At 33.6% G+C, this 19,233-nt stretch overlaps 3 protein-coding genes across 3 annotated transcripts; all 3 read left to right on the top strand.

Annotated features, from left to right (window-relative positions):
• Positions 1-8,354: 8,354 nt before the first annotated feature.
• LOC128676075 (alpha-(1,3)-fucosyltransferase C-like) lies at positions 8,355-9,928 on the top strand. Its single transcript, XM_053756015.2, has 2 exons — positions 8,355-8,792; positions 9,502-9,928. Exons 1-2 carry the CDS (start codon positions 8,425-8,427, stop codon positions 9,926-9,928), a joined length of 795 nt encoding a protein of 264 aa, XP_053611990.1. The 5' UTR covers positions 8,355-8,424.
• A 466-nt stretch (positions 9,929-10,394) lies between these two features.
• On the top strand, positions 10,395-14,711 carry LOC128676074 (alpha-(1,3)-fucosyltransferase C-like). Its single transcript, XM_053756014.1, has 4 exons — positions 10,395-13,036; positions 13,293-13,421; positions 13,642-13,940; positions 14,428-14,711. The coding sequence occupies exons 1-3, from the start codon at positions 12,552-12,554 to the stop codon at positions 13,769-13,771; spliced, it is 744 nt and encodes a 247-aa protein (XP_053611989.1). The 5' UTR covers positions 10,395-12,551; the 3' UTR covers positions 13,772-13,940; positions 14,428-14,711.
• A 2,172-nt stretch (positions 14,712-16,883) lies between these two features.
• Positions 16,884-19,213, top strand: LOC128675913 (alpha-(1,3)-fucosyltransferase C-like). The gene is made up of 3 exons (XM_053755676.2): positions 16,884-18,207; positions 18,369-18,637; positions 18,940-19,213. Exons 1-3 carry the CDS (start codon positions 17,315-17,317, stop codon positions 18,951-18,953), a joined length of 1,176 nt encoding a protein of 391 aa, XP_053611651.1. The 5' UTR covers positions 16,884-17,314; the 3' UTR covers positions 18,954-19,213.
• Positions 19,214-19,233: the final 20 nt, after the last annotated feature.

Genomic DNA, 19,233 nt, shown 5'->3' with positions numbered 1-19,233 from the left:
TATGGCTTTATTCATAGCTTTTTAATAGCTATTCATTCTTTAACCTTGTAACACTCTTTCACTACTTTTTCAGCGAGTTTTAAACGATTCTCTTCGGAAAAGAATTATTTATAGAAATATATTATTAATTGATTGTCCGTACGCATAAGGTGTTTTCTTTTCACAAATTCTAATAGGGTCTCGTTTCGTGGGTCGTCTATGCAATTTTTTTACCCACTGTGCGAAGCATAGGCGGTATTTTTTAAAAAAAGTGGTTATGTACCTAATTTGTTTATTAACTTTATATTTATACTTTATATTGATACAAAATTCGTCGATATTGATTTCACAGCAGACTTGATAGCAAAAGGTAGTAAGACAAATACAGCGCCCTTTTATAATAGTAAGTATGGAAAGATTGTAAACAGTGACAAACAAGTCAACAAACCAGAGATCTTGGTACAAAGGTCGTGGGTACCTCACTCTCACCTATTTCTGCTATCAAACAGCTGCGCTTGTATTGTTGTGTTCTGGTTTGAAGAGTGAGAGAGTCTGGATTACAGAAGATTTACAAAAGATCCTAGGCCACAAAGTAGACAACGCGCGTGTGAATTTGGTGTTGCAGTTGTTGATAAGCTGTGGTGACCACTTACCATTAGGTGGGCCGCATGCTTGTTTACCTGTTTGGTAATATAAAAAAAACCGAAAAGCATCGACTAACTTACCGGAAAAGTCAAGTTAATTCCGCAACATTACGGACGCCGTCTCACGTACTAAGGTGTTTTCTGAGGTAAAAAATGTTATTTTTCCTACGTGATACGCTTGCTTACGTCCGATATAGGCCTATTATGGTGTTGCCAACACAAACCGACGTGCTTCCAATTTTCTTGTTAAATCTTCTATCATCGGAAGGTAAGTGGGGTTAGTATAAAATAATCGAGATCGATTCGAAATATGGAAAGTTTATGCAATATTATTATTTTACGAGTAAAGATATATCGTAAATACTTACAGTATTGATGACAGATTGAGATATACATTAAACCGTTGAATTTACCCCCAAACGGCGCGATACATGCAACATATTTAATAACATCAACTAAACAGTTTCCATTTCTAATCACATTTCAATAAAAAGAAGTAAATCAAAATCGGTCTCGCATACCTTTCGAATTTACACACTTCATTTTGCGTCGGGGGTCCGAAAAATGAATTGAACAAAAAAATCACGTAGTTCCTCAAGTAATTTCTCCTGGCAACTTTGTGCGGCCGCACAAGTTTAATTTCAGAAATAAGTATTTAATAAACAAACTTCATATTTAAATACTTGCTAGTAGGCCGGCTGTTGCGCCCAAAAATGAGTAACTTTTGTAATTTTGTCCCTACCAAGTTTCAGCATTGGTTATTTAATAAACAACGCTGTACTGACGTTGTTTTATGTGCAATGAAGTGTTTGGACCTACTTTTGCTTTTGTCTTTGTAATTCTTTTTGTTCGTGAATAAAAAAATATGTTGGTACTCGGAGATGGGTTTACGCAAGGCAAAAACGTTAGTGCCCAGTTTACGTCCTGAAGCATTATGATGGCCATTGTTCATTGGACATTTTTCTGATGGATACAAGCAATGTAGCGGACGCGAATGATTTGTATTTATCATAAACAGACAAGGCTATAGACCAAGTAATAGATTCCATTTCGCCTATACAAGTAAGAGATGGAGAGACAAAACGAGACAGAGCGCTCATATTTTTTGTCCCTCATCACGTACCCGGCCCAATCCGCCACTTCGATTGAGATTAGTCGGATTCATTTTATACTATTATCACGAAACGTTGGAATTCTGCAACAAATACCCCTGTATTTGTTGCAGAATTCCAGATATAGAGATATACCCAGAAAAGCAGACAATATTTTATCAAATGTAGACAAATATTTACGCCCAGACATTAACGTTTACGCCCATTTTGCGACGAGCCTAAACGCATCACAACTGGTATTCGAGGTTACTTAATTTGTGAGAAGCCGCGCCGCCGAGAAATTTTGTGATTAAATAATGTTAATGAATTTTTGCAATTTCATTCATTTTTCGACGAGCTTAATTTACTACTTCTTAGCCAACTGCCGAGCCACGTGCGCGGGTCGCGTGTTTATTTATTGGCATTTTAAGGTGTTTTGATTTGTGAAATTCAAACACCTGTATCTATTTAACATTCAATAAAACTGTATATGTTGATTTAAAAAAAGACAAATAATAATCGGATAATATTTTTTATGACAAAAGAATTCCTTATTTAAAACTGAAAATTGACGATAAACTGAGGAACGTAGAAATTAAGAAATTATTTTTCTTTACTTATTGCGATGAATATTAGACATTATACAACGGTACAGTTCTATAACATTAGGTGCATGGCCGATGTTTTAGCGTTTCCAACTTTCCTCTGGAATCAGAAATCACACAAACTATTGGTGAATTGATGAAACCGCATGAATATCCGTAAAGTGATTTTTGAGTTTATCGCGAACAGATAGATTCGGCAATGGACCAAGTTTTGTATATTTAATTTTTTTATACAACGGTTGTATAAACGCAAGAAAATTTTGATCTCGTATACCATGACGTCACAATAAAAACCAATTCAAAAACATAAAAATTTCATTAAAAACCGTAGTAAAACAATAAGTTGTAAACTTAATAATTATGACAATATAGAATAACACATCATAAATGTGTAAAACTACTATCTTTCTTTACCACCATTGTATGTACCATGTACCTACCACATTTAATGAAGTCAATTGCATTCATTAATATTCTTGTAAGTAGGAATTAATAAAATAACATACATAATTGGGAAAATAACAATGGTCGATTAAAAAGTTGACTTAGTCAATTGTTCTTTTTGTCCCCATCGCACTTTTTCCAAGCACAGTGGAAGCTAACCTAAAGTTACACGGAAAGTTTTGTCGCGAAAGCTCGAACACGATCATAACGAGAGCTTCCTGCAAGTTTCAAACGACGTAATATGTCTGTCCCATTATTCGGTTTGTGAGCGAATTTGTTTTATTATTAGAGAATAAAACAAAAACTTTGTCTTTGATGTATTTTGTTTATTGTCCGGGATGTAAAACGTCGGTGCCCAGGAACCGCTTTCCTACTTAATGAAACGATTCCCAATGAGGGATCTCTTTGACAACACAAAAAGCTGGTCTCAATAGTATCATTTTTGTAAAAATATATATTTTATTTCGATGTTTGAGGTCCCGGGACTTAGCTAGCACAGCATAAAATCAACCCATCTAATAACCAACCCGATGTGGATTTTTCTTGCACCGTCTCATTGGCATTCATATGGCATCCGCGGCCAATGTTGGAAGATTGGTTATTCAATGTTATCTTGTTCCAATTTTTACTACCAAACAACCCCGAGGGATGAAAACTATTGAGATCTTGGAATTAAAATACCCAAAAAAGCTTAAATCTTTAAGTTTCAATCAAATCTCTTATTTAATCTGTCTTCACTTTCTTATTGTGTGATTTTATAATACTAATGTCGCTTAAGGTGTCTGACTTGACTTTTACGAATACCGCCTACGGACTCTAACTTAGCCGGTTTTATTTATACATTATAATGAAATAAATAATGAAAACTTAACCCTCCTTTTCTGGGCAGTCGTGTAAAAACAGATGTTTTATACCAATTAAGAGCGTTCCAGTCGAGAGTGTTATTAAAATGCGTCCCCAGCGACCGAAATATTTTTACTCTGAAAAGTAATTCGCGAGATTGAATATGAAAACTGAATAAATTAATTTAGAGTTTTGTCTCAAGGATAAGTAAAATAAATAATAAATATTGTTTAGAATAGTATATATTTCTTAACATAACTTAATTCAAAGTCGAGCGACAGCCTTTCATCAATGCAAAATTAATTTTAATTCTTCTTTTATGAGTGAAATTACTTTTGCCATCTCAATTGATAGATTTGATGGTTTATATTTAAATTCTCAAGGGAGTAACTGAACACACTCCATTTTTTATTATTAGTTATTATTTTTTATTCTTTATTGTTGAGTTTTGATGAGATTACAGCATATTTTTCTTATAAAAAATTTAACAATCATGATCATAATAACTTTATTCGCCCAATTAAACTAAAAATTTCGACAACCTTCTTGGCTTACGTCCATTGTGGTTATCAGGCCGAATTGCTACGCAACAAGATGAAAAAAATATCTATTTTTTAAATAATATGTTATAGAATATAGTATCGTTGAGTCTCCTCTTTAACACAACTTAATCTGTGTGATTTGAACCTTTATATTTATATAATATTTAATTATTAGCCTTATTGTTACTTATTGCTGGATTAAATAGATAGGCATGCGCCATGACCTTATATATCGTAATAAGTAAAATATTTTCCCAGAAACTTGTGTCAATCATACAAAGAAAAGACGCATAACTCTACCAATGTGAAAGCTGCTTTATCAGCAATTTGGGTAAAGCTCGAACGATCTTTATTAAAAACATGTCCCGAGGCGACATCGGGTTTTTCCGCCGGAATAACATTTTGTGAAAATGTCTTAACTTCGAATTTGTAATTCACTTTTTACAATTCAATCTTTTTGTAGTTCATCATCTCAGACATCCATTCACGGTGTTGCATTGTGACGTTACGTCAACTTTACCGCAATGTGATTGGTTGTCTACGTCGCACTTCGAATCGATTAGATAGTTAGAAGTGGAATGCAAACCACCGCTTCATCCTCAGATGGCCTTAAAGTAATTTCGACGTAACGTTTTATCCTGATCAGGATTCATGTATGATGAGATCGTCAAGAAAATATATATAATATAGATCCACGCATATTATAGATATTTATGCATACATAAGTTGTATTTTTGTTTACGAAAATAAAACCGTTTCGAACAATTTCAGATAAAAAGTCGGATACTGTGAGTACCGACGAGTAGTGTGTACCGACCCTAATGTGACTTTATAAAAACTAGTGCAGGTAGTGTGAATGAAAGTTCATGCTAAGTCCCGTTAATATAATTTATGTAATTATGTATTCAAAGCGCGAAATTTTAAAACACATTAAAAACACTAAATTTATTTGATTTGTCCCTATGATATTTATAAACTAGCGACGGATGTTATCGTCGTAAACACTTATAAACATGCGCGTAGCTCGCGCTAGCTTCGTGCAGCGTTCAGCCGCTTTCCTAGGACGGGTTATGAATAAGCACACGTAGAGAACATAAATCACTGATAGCCACGCGTGGCGGCTGGCTCAAGAGCAAAGAAGCGACCTTATTGGCTATTGATTATAATAGTAATAAGTTTCCCAAGACAATAAACAATTTAAAATACGAATCAATTACAAAACTTCAATCCGACTTTTGTTTTTGATCATTGTAAATTGCCCAAAAATCGCACCACAGACTCCATAACAATAAATCCTAGTAAAAACTAGTTTGAACAGATATAACACTAAAATCTCCTGCAAACGTTCCTTGAAACGTGATAAAAATGAACAAATTTATTGAGAGCGATAACCGCAACGACAAACTGCGTCGATGTACTACTACAACTACTGGTTGGGTTTTCTATTGACGGCAAAGGGCATCGCTAGGGTTGGCACATGGGATAATTTACATTTAACGAAAAATCACGTCTCTTATATTGATTTTTTTATATTTTTTTGTAAGGTACAAATAAACTGGAAATCCATTTTATGATCTCTAGCTAAAAAGGACGCTCACTAGGGAAACTTTGTGAAAAGAAAAAACAAATAGTATGCAACATTGCTAAATAACTCTCAAAATATCGAAACTTGAGAATATTGGTAATAAAAATGAATTCTTAATTGAATCTTGATATTCTTATGGTATAGATAATGACCCGCCCCTGCTTCGCATGGGTGCAATATGCGTGTTAAAAAGTTACATAAACCTTCCACTTAAATCACTCTATTAAAAAAAACCGCTTCAAATAATATCCGTTGCGCAGTTTTAAATTTCTAAGCATACATACAAACAGAGGGCGACTTTGTAATGTACTACGTAATTATTAGATTAAAGTTTAAGCGAAAATACGAAAGTTTACTTATCGTGATCAATAAATCGAGATAACTGAGTTTTGTCAAATTGCGATTTAGTTCTAAAAGTAGTGTTATATTTATGACCTTTGTGAGGGTACAAAGTTCAAAATCCACTTATTTCAAACGATTTTAGTTGCTGACTTATCCACAACGAACTGATTAATCATTTAACTTCTACATCAATAACGATTTTTATGTTATTATAAATGCTAATATACTATTAGAAAAAAAATCTAAGAAACCCTAGATTCTAGCATCATAGGAGAACCAACAATGTTTAAATTAGTTTCTTTCGGCATTTCTTCTCAGCAGTAGTCGTTCTGAAATATTAGTGATTTGTAGCTTTTGAGAAATTACTATATAATATGAAATTTGACCTGAAAAAGTGCATGTGATTGTTTAGTTTCTGAATAAATGATTCGATTTGTCGTCAACGATGCTACGCATGCCAATGGCGTTACAACTATGCGTGTCGAAAGTTGTGCGAAGAAAAAGGAAAGTGAAACCTGAGGTGTGACAAAATGGCTGACGAAGAGACAGGGAAAATACTCAAATGTATAAAGGGAGTATTTTTAATTGCCTTGTAGGTACCTAATTTGAAAATGACCTTTTGGGAGTTTATTATACTAGTTGTTCGCGGCGAACTCAGACCTCGCGAACATAATAAATTTTTGATGAGTTTTTCCAAAATTGTGAATATTTCAAAAACGACTAAACCGATTGTGTTGCCGAACGAACTTAAAAATTATATTGACAGATACTACATATCTTTTAAATGTAATCAAAACAGACCAACAGATTGAAAGTTATCGCGTTACAAACAAACAAACAAACATACATACATACATACATACATACATACATACATACATACATACATACATACATACATACATACATACAAAAACTGTATTTTTGCCCCAAGTAGAATTATAGATCAATTAATGTTCAAACTATACAGTGTTATTTTTATTACACGACTATTTATTTTGGTAAATTTCTCGCTTAGAATTACGAAATGGCGGCCTATTTACCGTTCAAACATGAAATTTCTGTGGCCCCGTGAATTTTTTTGCTCTCAACTGAATGGATTGTTTTCATACTTCAATTATAACTCTGGCTATATATAAACAATGGGGTAAGGCTTTCCCGACGGTGTGTGATTTATTAAAGGCAAATAGAGGCTATGCAATAATAGCCGGAAGCGACATCGTTTTCCCGGCCAAACAACTGGATGAGAAATTTAGCTTTGGATGTGGCAATTTTTATAGCAATGCTTTATTTTAAAATATGACGCGTATGTAAATATAACAAAATGCTAGTAGTTTTTTGAGAAAAATATATCATTTAATTTAAATACAATGGGTCGAGAAAAAATTTCCATATAGATCTAATTTGCCTTTAACCACCACTACTCTCGGATCTGGCTACCATGTAAGTGATAAATTCGTGATATATCTATATATCCAGCCATATCTGTACTATTTGACACTTCCTTAGACTTACATCCCTACTTATTATAAATTAAAGCCCTCTGACACGTCTGTCTGTTCGCGAAAACCACCAATAGTTTTCACCAATAGATAGTGATTTTCCTGAGAGATATTTAGGAGTAAAATTTATAATGTTTTTATCCGGGCGAAGCGGGGACGAACCGCTAGTTTTAATATATAATAGTCAGATAGGAAACATTCATTAAACATAATATTTAACAATTAGAATGGGTAATATCAAAATAAGTCATTATATATTAGATATAATTGTAAATATTTTAAATTAAACTTAGTTAAACATGATTTATCCTAGTCGTCATTCAATCATGACACAGCAATGGTGCTTCAATTTAACATATAATTATTTAATATTTTTTTAAATCCTATTGTGTGTGGATATTTTCATATATGAATATGTGAAGGCAGATTTTGAGGATGGTTTTTTTACAGACTATCAAAAAACATATTATATTTTGCAATGGAGCATCGCCGCTTAATCATATGGGCGTAGGGTCAAGAAAGTTTATTGAACTGAACTGCCCATATAAAAACTGTTACGTTACTGACAACAAGATATATTTTAGTGACACTATAAATTTCGATGCAATAGTATTCAATGGCAACCACGTAATTCAATTGAAAATGTCTGATTTGCCCAAAAGGAGATCGCTCTCTCAAAAGTTTGTATTTGGAATGACAGAACCGGTTCCAATGTTTACATCATGCAATGAAATCTTGGAAAACTTATTTGACTGGACGTGAACTTATAAACTAACATCAGACATTCGATGGTCTTACATAAAAAATTATGATTTAAAAGGCAAATGAAGTGGGCCCAAAACTAGATATGAAGTGGATTAAATATATGAGTCCAATTCGAGATAAAACGATTATGGCTATATTAGATGGCAAGACCAAAGCGGCTGTATGGTTTGTATCACGCTGTGTTAGTTTGGGAAAAAGAGAAAGATTCGTCGAGGAGTTGAAACCAGAGTTATCCCAATTGAATCTAATGTTGGACGTGTACGGAAAGTGCGGTAATTTGGTATGCCCGAAGAAATATCGAGAGGTGTGTAATGAGTTAGTGAAAAGAGACTATTATTTCTACTTATCTTTTGAAAATTCTATCGCGACGGACTATGTGACGGAGAAACTTTTGATTGCACTGAATAATTACGCCATTCCTGTGGTTTACGGCGGTGCAGATTATTCTAGGTAAAATGGTAAAAAGCTGCCGATTTTTCCAGAAGTTACACACGATGCACATAGCTGTTGGTGCGCACCAATCACATGCGTTGATAACGCACTAGTTAAAAGACACATACGTGACGCACAAATTTTAAACTACCTACTTAGAATCAAAAGGAAATGACCAAATTTTTTTTGGTTAAACATTGGAAGTATCGATCAAACAATAATGCACAAGTATTGTGTTTTTCTGAGTCATTTAAGTAATAAAGTCTACAAAATATTATTTGTTCGAAGAACTGCTAGTTAGGTGAAATGGTTGCATTTGATGAACTGAAAATGCACTTGCAAACTATAATAAAACTTATGAAAATTTTATAATTCAAGCTTTTTTGCGGGAGGGAAGGGTTACACGCATGCATACTGTGGCGTACATGCACAAAAAGTAAATCTGTAAGGTGGTGTTTCACACATGTAAAATGAACAATTCCTTGAGAAATCTTGACGGACATGTCACAAAGATAGTGTTTTCGAAATACGACCTCGATGGTTTGCGTCTCATGATCGAAAAAATGGAGTATTTCCTATATTGATTGACAAAATAGAAAATAAACTGTGTAAGCAATTGATATTTTCAGAAATATTTTAATTTCGAATTTATGGTAAAATAATAACAAGGGTTTGAGAAAATGTCAGAAAATCTATTTGTGAATTTGACAGGCATCTCATCTTACAGGTTTCTCCCTCCTGGAAGTTATTTGAACGCACGCGAGCATGGCCCAGTGAGACTAGCGAGGACCATGAAAGATGTAATGGGAAACAAAAAAAGATTCCACAATTTTTTTCGGTGGCGGAACCATTATAGATACGAACGAGGAGAGAATGATTCTGAAATTTGTAACATTTGCACTGCGCTGAATGAAGACAAACCCAGAAATTTAAATCTTCGCGGTGGATTTACAGAGTGGTGGACTGGCGAATATAGTTATAGATGTTTTCCGAAAGGTTTGATTTTATCTCCTAGAAATTATAATTTTGGATCCACCAATTTTTCTTACGTTTTACATTTTAATGTCGGTAAATGTAAAATGGGTGTTTTAAGCGAGACTTCTTCCAAGACTTCATCTTTCTTTCTTTCAGAGGATGAAACCGATATTTTTTGATCTGGTTTAAAAACAGTTTAACCAAATTATTCTTAACTGTTCCGTTCCGAGCGAAATACTTTAGCGAGCGTTAACGCTTCTGAGATTAATTAACTTAGTTGATTTCTACTCGCGCATGATAAAGTGCACGCTTTTTTCCCTTTTTTTTATAGGGTCGTTTGGTGTGGTAATTGGGGAAAATGAGCAGAAACATTTAGGGTTTAACTGATTTATTATAACAAAATTGAAATGAAAAAATACTCTTCGATCAAAACACAGATGTTCTAGGGAAATTTGAACGAAACCTTTGTTGTTATACCTATATGTAAATTCCAAATTAGAAATATATTTCATATAAAACAATTACAATCTACAATAAGACATAAATAATTATATCATTTAATACATACTTATATATTAAAATCAAACTAAAATATCCTTACACTTATTTTAAATTGAAATCTTAATAGGGTCATGACACAACAGAATTCGTTTTTCTACATCTGCGTTACCCGACACGAGGAAACGCGTCACCGCCCATTCAGCAACAAGTCGAAGAAGGTATTGGTATTACGACCTCATGTAATAGCATTTTTATAAAATAAAACAAACGAGCAAGCGGGTCATCTGGTGGTAAGTGATCAGCGCTGACCGTATGCCATGTGCCAACTGAAAGACTAAGGCATTAGTCTATCAGTTTTTTTATTACAGCAGTACTTTTTTATGGTATTACAAAATGCCGTAGAAATTTTGTAATTTTGTCATAAGGATTTCATTGTAAACCGAATTTGTTTCATCATTCATGTTTGCTCAAAAAATTTGTGAATTAAATAAAAAGTTACCGTTATTATTTTTTTTTACATTCATTGTTAATTATTCAAACTTGTGTGGCATACATGTATTTTTTACGCTTTATACGTAATTTTGCGTTTTGTTTACTTTTACACCGCCAACATTTATTATTAAAACGAGCTATAAAATTATTTTTATGTTGGTTTGGCATTATGTATTGATGAAATGTACATTTTGTTAACATGACTAAACCTAGCTGTGGTTTCTCATAGAAATATAAATCTATATTTTAGCTGTAAAAATATATATCATATGATCTTAATATTGTCAAGAACTTTAAGATAATCAGCATACAGCAGATATACTAGCCAAGTCACCGATGAAAACCATAAAGAAAATGAGACCTAAAGGGGAGCCCTGAGGTACACCAGAGGTAACAGGCACAGAAGAAGAAGTATTAGATTTCACTGTTACGAATTGACTTTGGTTCTCCAAATACGAGCATATTCATTTATATAAATCATCACTGATTCCATAGGCAGCCAATTTTAAACAGAGCAAATAATGGTCTACTTTATCAAATGCTTTGGTGAAATTCCACAGTCCCTACGAAACAAGGGATAAACACTGACTTAAAGTAGCCAGATTATAAATTGCATATTCCTTAATCATTGCTAGATGGCCTGCCACCAAAAGACGTACCGTACGGATTTTTATTATCGCCTTACTTATTGTGAATAAATCTCCCAGAATATTAATTTATTTGTACGCAATTATTTTTCAGGATCTTCATGACTTTTGAAGCGCTAACCCAGATATTATATTTTTTTAAATTGTGGTATATTTTGACTTTTTACGCATGTTAGTTGTAAAATCACAGAAAAAATCTTAAAAATTTTAAGCATTAATAATTCTTTACACGACCACTAATACAACACGGCTCCAATGAACTAATGAGAAAAAGGTTCGTTTAGCAATGGTGATAGAAAATATCATAATGAACCATAACTGTTTAATTACTTGTTTGTGTTTATTAAATAAAATAATAGGGAAATATCAAGCGATAACATTAAATAACTGTGCTATTTAACCATATAAATTTTAATGCATCCAGCCTGCGACATTCTAATGTATTTTAAGTCGATATTTTTCTATGATTAAGGTAAAGAGACTAAATCATCATAATAAAGAAAAATTTCGTTTTAAGTTTGAAATGTAGTACCGGTCACCTCATACGGCTATAAATGTTACCTGGCAAAATTATATGGGTTATACCAGCTTACTCAAACTCCGTGGCTTGTTATCATGACGCATCTATATTTAGCGTCATTCATAACTCATGGTAAGTAGCTTCCGGCATTCCGCGCTACACAACGTTTGAGGTTGTTTAAAACCTAAACGGGATTCCGCCAATTTTGTGTAATGATACCAAAATATCGCGAATATAAGTACCACGAACAAACGTGCACACAATGATTAGTGTATCCCCCAAGGCGTTCATTTGGCGAGGTCTATTCCCAGAAGCGGGGAAAAAGAAGGGTGTCAATGATTATGATGATGATGAAGGCCCTTAATTTGGTCGGGATATAGATATTGTATTGGATTTTTTTAATTTAGTTGGTAAACTAATAATATTCGAAAATATATATTTTAAAATCATGATACTAATCAGTGTTATTTGTTTATTTTTATTTTTATATTCTGTACTACCAAGAATCGGTTGATAGTAATTATACATCGAATATGATTGAAACATCTGTAGAGTTTATTTTTAAAACAAAGCTTATTGAACATGAGAACAAGTGTAAATATTTTTAATTAAACTTATTTATACAAAGGTAGTCTTTTCATCATGTCACAGCAATGGGTCGTGCATCAACATAACTCTCATAATTATTCAATCATATTTTTAAGTTTAATGTGTGTAGATATTTTTACATATGTATATGTAAAAGCAGATAATGACGACTCAAATCAAAAGACATACTATTATATTTTACAATGGACGTCAAATCAAGACGCTTCGCTCCGTTATATGGGTGTAGGGTCAAGTAAGTTTATTGAAATGAATTGCCCATATAAAAACTGTTATGTCACTGATAACAAGAATTATTTTAGTGACACTATGGATTTCGATGCTATAGTTTTTAATGGCATCCACATGATAAAACTGGAAAAATCTTATTTGCCCCAAAGCAGATCGCTCTCACAAAAGTTTGTGTTTGCAATGACAGAACCGGTACCTATGTTTTTATCTTGCGATGAAATCTTGGAAAACTTATTTGACTGGACATGGACTTATAAACTCAATTCAGATATTCGATGGTCATATTTATGACATAATGATGATAAAATTTATGACTTGGACGGCAATGAAGTTGGCCCAGAACTAGACATGCACTGGCTTTACAATATGAAACCAATTCGACATAAAACAATTAAGGCTATATTGGACGGCAAGACCAAAGCGATTGCATGGTTTGTGTCACGCTGTACAAGTCCAGGAAAAAGAGAACGAAGTCGAGAAGTTGAAACCAGAGTTATCCAAATTGAAACTAACGTTGGATGTGTATGGACGTGTGTAATGAGTTAGTGAAAATCACTATTATTTTTACTTATCTTTTGAGAACTCTATCGCGACGGACTATGTGACGGAAAATCTTTTGATTGCATTGAATAATTACGCCATTCCTGTGGTTTACGGCGGTGCAGATTATTCTAGGTAAATGGGTAATAAAGCTGACGATATTTCCAGAAGTGACGCACGAAGTACATAACCGTTGATGTGCACTGATTACGCACACTGACCATACAAAATTTTGTTTTCCTGAGCAATTTAAATTATCTATCTCCTTTCCAATCTTGGGTTTAGTAGACCACATAGTATAACGGTTTTAAAAAATGCTAATTAGTGAAATTGACAAGCATTTCACCTGTTGCAGGTTTCTCCCTCCAGGCAGCTATCTAAATGCGCGCGAGCTTGGTCTGGAGCAGCTAGCGAGGACCGTGAAGGATATAATTGGAACTGTTTCCAATTATATCCTTCAAGGTCGCTCGCTAACTAAATTCTAAAATTTTTTTCGGTGGCGAAACCATTACAGATACGAACAAGGAGAAAAATATACTGAAATATGTAACATTTGCACTGCACTAAATGAAGATAAACCAAGGAATTAAAATCTTAGCGATGGATTTAGAAAGTGGTGGACTGGCGAATATAGTTATAGATGTTTTCCAAAAGGTTTGCTTCTATCTTTCAGATTTTTTTCTTTTGGTTCTATCAAATTGTTTATCTTTTTATTTTTGTAATGTTTGCAAATGTAAAAAATATATTTTAAATGTAATTTCTTCGATATCGAATAATTCATTCTCGAAAAAAAAACAACTAAATGGCAATGGATCTTAAAAAAATATATTACACGTTGCACGGAAGTACCTACTACAGGGATTTAAATATAACTTTTTTTTTATAATATTGCGCAATCCACAAATATACAAGAATGAAGTACATTTAAATAATAAGTATATTAAAATTACAATTAATTTACCAAATTTCCCGGCCTTATTACTCCAATTGGCATCATTCCGTAAAAGGATCAAAGCAGTTTATCAAAACCTAGTTAAAACATCTGAGCGGAAACACTCTGCTGAGTTAATGCAATAGAGGATGACGTCGATGGGATCAAGCTCAAATTTATAAATCATAATTTGAAATACTTTCTTTACAGTGTCTAGACGTAACCGCCGAACCAGTAACAAGTTATAAAAAGAATTGGTATGAATATAATACCTTATGTAGTAATTTTTAATGCAATAATTTAATGTAAATATAAGCATGTGGAGCACCTAATCACAAGTGCAAAAAACAACTGCAAATACTGCAATACCTTTTCGGCATTTCAAGAAGTCGCAGAAATTTTTTTTTTAACATAAATTTCATTGGAAACCAAATTGTTTCCAACCTGTAAATCTGCTCATAATAATTGTGCAATAAAAAAAATACTTTATTAACTATGTTTATTTTATTTTCTATTCATGTCGTAAATTCCATAACCGTTATTCAAATTTGTGTAGCACGTTTTTCTTTATCTCGTTTTAAGTAATTTTATCTCTTGCTTACCGTTACCAAACGTTTTTTTATTACTTTGTGGTGTCACACTGTTGCTCCTTTTTAATTAGCCATACATCCCTGTCCGTTGCGTAACTCATCCAGTTCTCAGTCGTATTTAAATCGTGCGACCATCTTGTTTTGAAGCGGCCTCTTTTGCGTCACCAGCCAGCAGGAACTCATTATGTGGTTATTCTACTTTTTTCCCCGCATCCTGCAATTGTGGCCCGTTATTAATACGACATATAAAATTATTATTATTACTAGATATTGCTCGGGGCTTCGCTCCCGTGGGAATTTTGAGATAAAATATAGTCTGTAGCAATTTTGGATAATGTACCTTTCTAATGTTGAAAGAATGTTTGAAATCGGTTCGATAGTTTCGGAGATTATCCGCCTCAAACTTACAAACTCACAAAGTCACACACGTTTACCTCTTCATAATCATAGTATAAATTAAATTTGGACATTATACAGATTACAAATTATTATTTATTTATTTTATTCCGCACTAGCAGCTAATTGCTAACAATTGATGCTAGATATGAGCCGTGACACCGTCGGAGCCGTGCGGTTCCTCAGGCGCAACACGTAGCCTGGCGGGAAGATCTTCCCTTTGTGGTGGGCGAGCATGATCACCTCGCTTTCGTTATAACCTAAAGTTTGTTATTTCTGAAAAACAACACTTATTTATATAATTATTGCAAAAATAAGAATTGAAATAAACATGGTTGACTTTTTATTGCATGCACTGGATAATGTAGTGGACAAGGAAATAGAGTAAAACTTTATTTGGCAAATAAAAAACAAGTTACTATTAAATTACCTTACAATTTATAAATAAGAAATACGTTTCTAATAAGGTATATAAAATTCAAATGTTCACGGATTTTCCAAAGCATTTGATATAATTAATCATAATTTACATAAACAACTAAGTTTTATAGGATCGCTGACCACTCGATGGATTGATTCCTATATAAGGAACCGAAGCCAAGCTGTTCGCATGAAGGGTTACTCTAATGCTCTAGTTTCTCACCTTTCCCTTCAGTTCGTGTACCACTAAGCTCCCATCTAGACCATGCAGTCCTTTTCAAGATTTATATCAATGACATACAAGATATTCTTAATAACCCCAATCAACTTTTAAGCGCGGATGACAAACTTTTGAGAGTAGTCACCAATACTGATGACCGTTTTAAAATATAAATAAATATATTAGGACAAATCACACAAATTGAGCTAGCCCCAAAGTAAGTTCGAGACTTGTGTTATGATTTACTAACTCAACGATACTATATTTTATAATAGAAAAAGATCATTTTTCCATCATGACCCGACCCGACATCGAACCCGGGACCTCTCGGTTCAGTGACAAGAACTTTACCACTGCGCCACCGAGGTCGTCAATAGGATCTTGCCTTCCTGATAGATTTTTATGAAAACCACTGACTTATAATTTATATAAAGCTCAAGGTGAAAACAATCAACTTTTTCGTAACATTGATGAATGCCAAGTTATTATTATATGATAGATATGGGACTTTGATTATATCACCTAAAAAGCGTTAAAAAATGTAGATTTTATTAACAATATACTACATTACAAATTTTATAATTTAATTTTGTAAGATTTACACTGGATTTCGGTTGCGATGTTTGGGATCAATTCTACTAATATGACAAAATGGAATCGATTGGGTACAGATCAAATTCATTAAATTACTTAATCATCGCAATAATATTGTGGATATTTCATAATGACTCCCTTAATGTTATAGCAATAACATCCTATTCTTTCAGAACCATAGAATCCAATACATACATTGTACAGATAGACATACAGATAACAACCTTATTGACTCTTCTTATTTCTATCTGAAATAAATTTCATATCGAAAGTTGGACTTCCACTTCGCTCCTCTTGCAATCTTCGCATATTAGTGTCACTTCATCATGAACACCCATTTAAACGTACCCACTGCTGGGGCACTGGCCTTCCTTACGGATGGATAAGGAGTTTGGGCCATGACCCACCACACGCGTCGATTGCGGATTGGCGGGATTCGTGAAAACACTCGGAACTGTAATTGTATGAAGGTTAGCCGCTGTTCAGATTCCCCACTCCTGTAGTTCGGAGTTGTTTATAATCTAAACGGGATTCCGCCAATTTTGTGTAATGAAATATCGCGAAATCAAGTACGAACGTGCATATTATCATTAGAGTAGCTTCAAGGTCATTTTAAATTAGTCGGGATATAGCTATATGTATTCTATTTGGAAGTTGGGTAGTTGGTAAACTCGAAAATGCATGTTTTAAAATCATGAAACTATATCAGTATTAATTGATTATTTTTAACTTAATATTAAACAACTGTACATGTATTTGTATACATGTATTGTAACTGTATTTTCAAAACAAAATGTATTGAACATTAGAACCAGTGTAAATATTTTCAATTAAACTTAGTTATTTAAACAAAATTTATCTTAGTAGTCATTTCATAATGTCACAGCAATGGGTCGTATATCATCATAACTTATATAATTATTCAACCATATTTTTAAGTTTATTGTGTGTCTATTGTATTTTTACATACGTATATGTGAACGCAAACTTTAACGACTATCAAAAAACTTATTATATTTTACAATGGACTTCAAATCTAACGCCACCGCTCCGTTACATGGGCATAGGATCAAGTAAGTTTATTGAATTGAACTGCCCATATCAAAACTGTTACGTTACTCACAACAAGACTTTTTTAAGTGATACTGAAGATTTCGATGCAATAGTGTTTAATGGCAAGTGCGACTTAACGTCGAAAAAGGATTATTTGCCCCGAAAAAGATCGCTCTCACAAAAGTTTGTTTTTGCAATGACGGAACCGGTTGCTATGTTTATTTATTGCGATAAAATCTTGGAGAACTTATTTGACTGGACGTGGACTTATAAACTTACTTCAGACATTCGATGGTCTTATATAAAAATATATGACTTGGACGGCTATGAAATGGGCCCAGAAATGGAAATGGTCTGGCTTGAAAATATGAAGCCAATTCGAGATAAAAAAGTTAAGGCTATATTGGATGGCAAATCCAAAGCGGCTGCATGGTTTGTATCACGATGTGGAAGTTCAGGGAAAAGAGAAAAGTTTGTCGATATGTTGAAACCAGAGTTAACAGAATTGGATCTAACGTTGGACGTGTACGGAAGGTGCGGTGATTTGGAATGCCCGAAGAAAAATCAAAAAGCGTGTAATGAATTGGTTAAAAGAGACTATTATTTCTACTTATCTTTTGAGAACTCTATCGCGACGGACTATGTGACGGAGAAACTTCTGATTGCACTGAATAATTACGCCATTCCTGTGGTTTACGGCGGTGCAAATTATTCTAGGTAAATAAAGTTGCAGATTTTGCCAGAAGACTGACCACACAACATTGTAACGCACTTTTCAAACACACTAAACGCCCAAATTCTAATGTAGTAAATTAAAAAAATACCATGATATTTGGTTAGCTTATTAGTGAAATCGACAAGCATTTCACCTGTTGCAGGTTTCTCCCTCCAGGCAGCTATCTAAACGCGCGTGAGCTTGGCCCGGGGCAGCTAGCGAGGACCATGAAGGATATAATTGGAAACAAAACCAGATTCCACAATTTTTTCCGCTGGCGAAACCATTACAGATACGAACGAGGAGAGAGAGATTCTGAAATTTGTAACATTTGTATCGCGCTGAATGATAACAAACCTACTAATTCAAATCTTCGCGGTGGATTCAGAAAGTGGTGGACTGGCGAATATAGCTACAGATGTTTTCCAAACGGTTTGTTTTTATCTCATAATCCTTATTATGTTTTACCTTTTACATTTTAATATTAGCAAATGTGAAAAATGTGTTTTAAGTTAAACTTATTCATGGCCGAACAAAGAACTTAAACATTAATCTGAACATATGGAAGTACTAAAGGGCGTTTGAATGTAGTTTTGTTGTTACAATATTACTAATAATGTATATGCAAAACGTCGGAGGGAAAATACACGGTGCTGAGTCGAAGTAACAGAGGAAGACGGAGCAATGGAGACAGGCTCAAACACGTTTTATAATTTGAAATTCTTCCTTTACAGAGAATGAAGAATGAATATTAGTGGTTTTCTTAAGAAATAGGACGATAAACGAGCAGGCACCTATGTTCGTACACCCAAATGATCACCGCTGGCTAAAAACAACTGTAATACCAGCGGAGTTGCAGCGGCATACAATTTCAAGAAGTCGTAGACATGTCTTTATTTGACATAGATTTCATTGGAAATCAAATTAGTTTCATAATTCAAAATGCAGAAATTTGTGAATTACTGTACCTATTAAAAATTACCGTGTATATATTTATTTTATTTCAAATTTCTATAAAACTGGCTTTT

The sequence above is a fragment of the Plodia interpunctella genome, chromosome 15 (assembly GCF_027563975.2).
Source record: "Plodia interpunctella isolate USDA-ARS_2022_Savannah chromosome 15, ilPloInte3.2, whole genome shotgun sequence".
Classification (NCBI taxonomy): Eukaryota; Metazoa; Arthropoda; class Insecta; order Lepidoptera; family Pyralidae; genus Plodia; species Plodia interpunctella.
Note: the sequence above shows the minus strand (reverse complement) of the source record. Positions and strands in the feature narration are given on the sequence as shown.

Bases quoted from the DNA above. Each gene is read 5' to 3' on its own strand.
- LOC128676074 (XM_053756014.1), top strand. From the start codon at position 12,552: ATGTCACAGCAATGGGTCGTGCATCAACATAACTCTCATAATTATTCA. The intron at 13,037-13,292 runs ACATAATGATGA...GTAATGAGTTAG, and splicing joins ATTCGATGGTCATATTTATG to TGAAAATCACTATTATTTTT. The intron at 13,422-13,641 runs GTAAATGGGTAA...CACCTGTTGCAG, and splicing joins GGCGGTGCAGATTATTCTAG to GTTTCTCCCTCCAGGCAGCT.
- LOC128675913 (XM_053755676.2), top strand. From the start codon at position 17,315: ATGTCACAGCAATGGGTCGTATATCATCATAACTTATATAATTATTCA. The intron at 18,208-18,368 runs GTAAATAAAGTT...CACCTGTTGCAG, and splicing joins GGCGGTGCAAATTATTCTAG to GTTTCTCCCTCCAGGCAGCT.
- LOC128676075 (XM_053756015.2), top strand. From the start codon at position 8,425: ATGAAGTGGATTAAATATATGAGTCCAATTCGAGATAAAACGATTATG. The intron at 8,793-9,501 runs GTAAAATGGTAA...CTCATCTTACAG, and splicing joins GGCGGTGCAGATTATTCTAG to GTTTCTCCCTCCTGGAAGTT.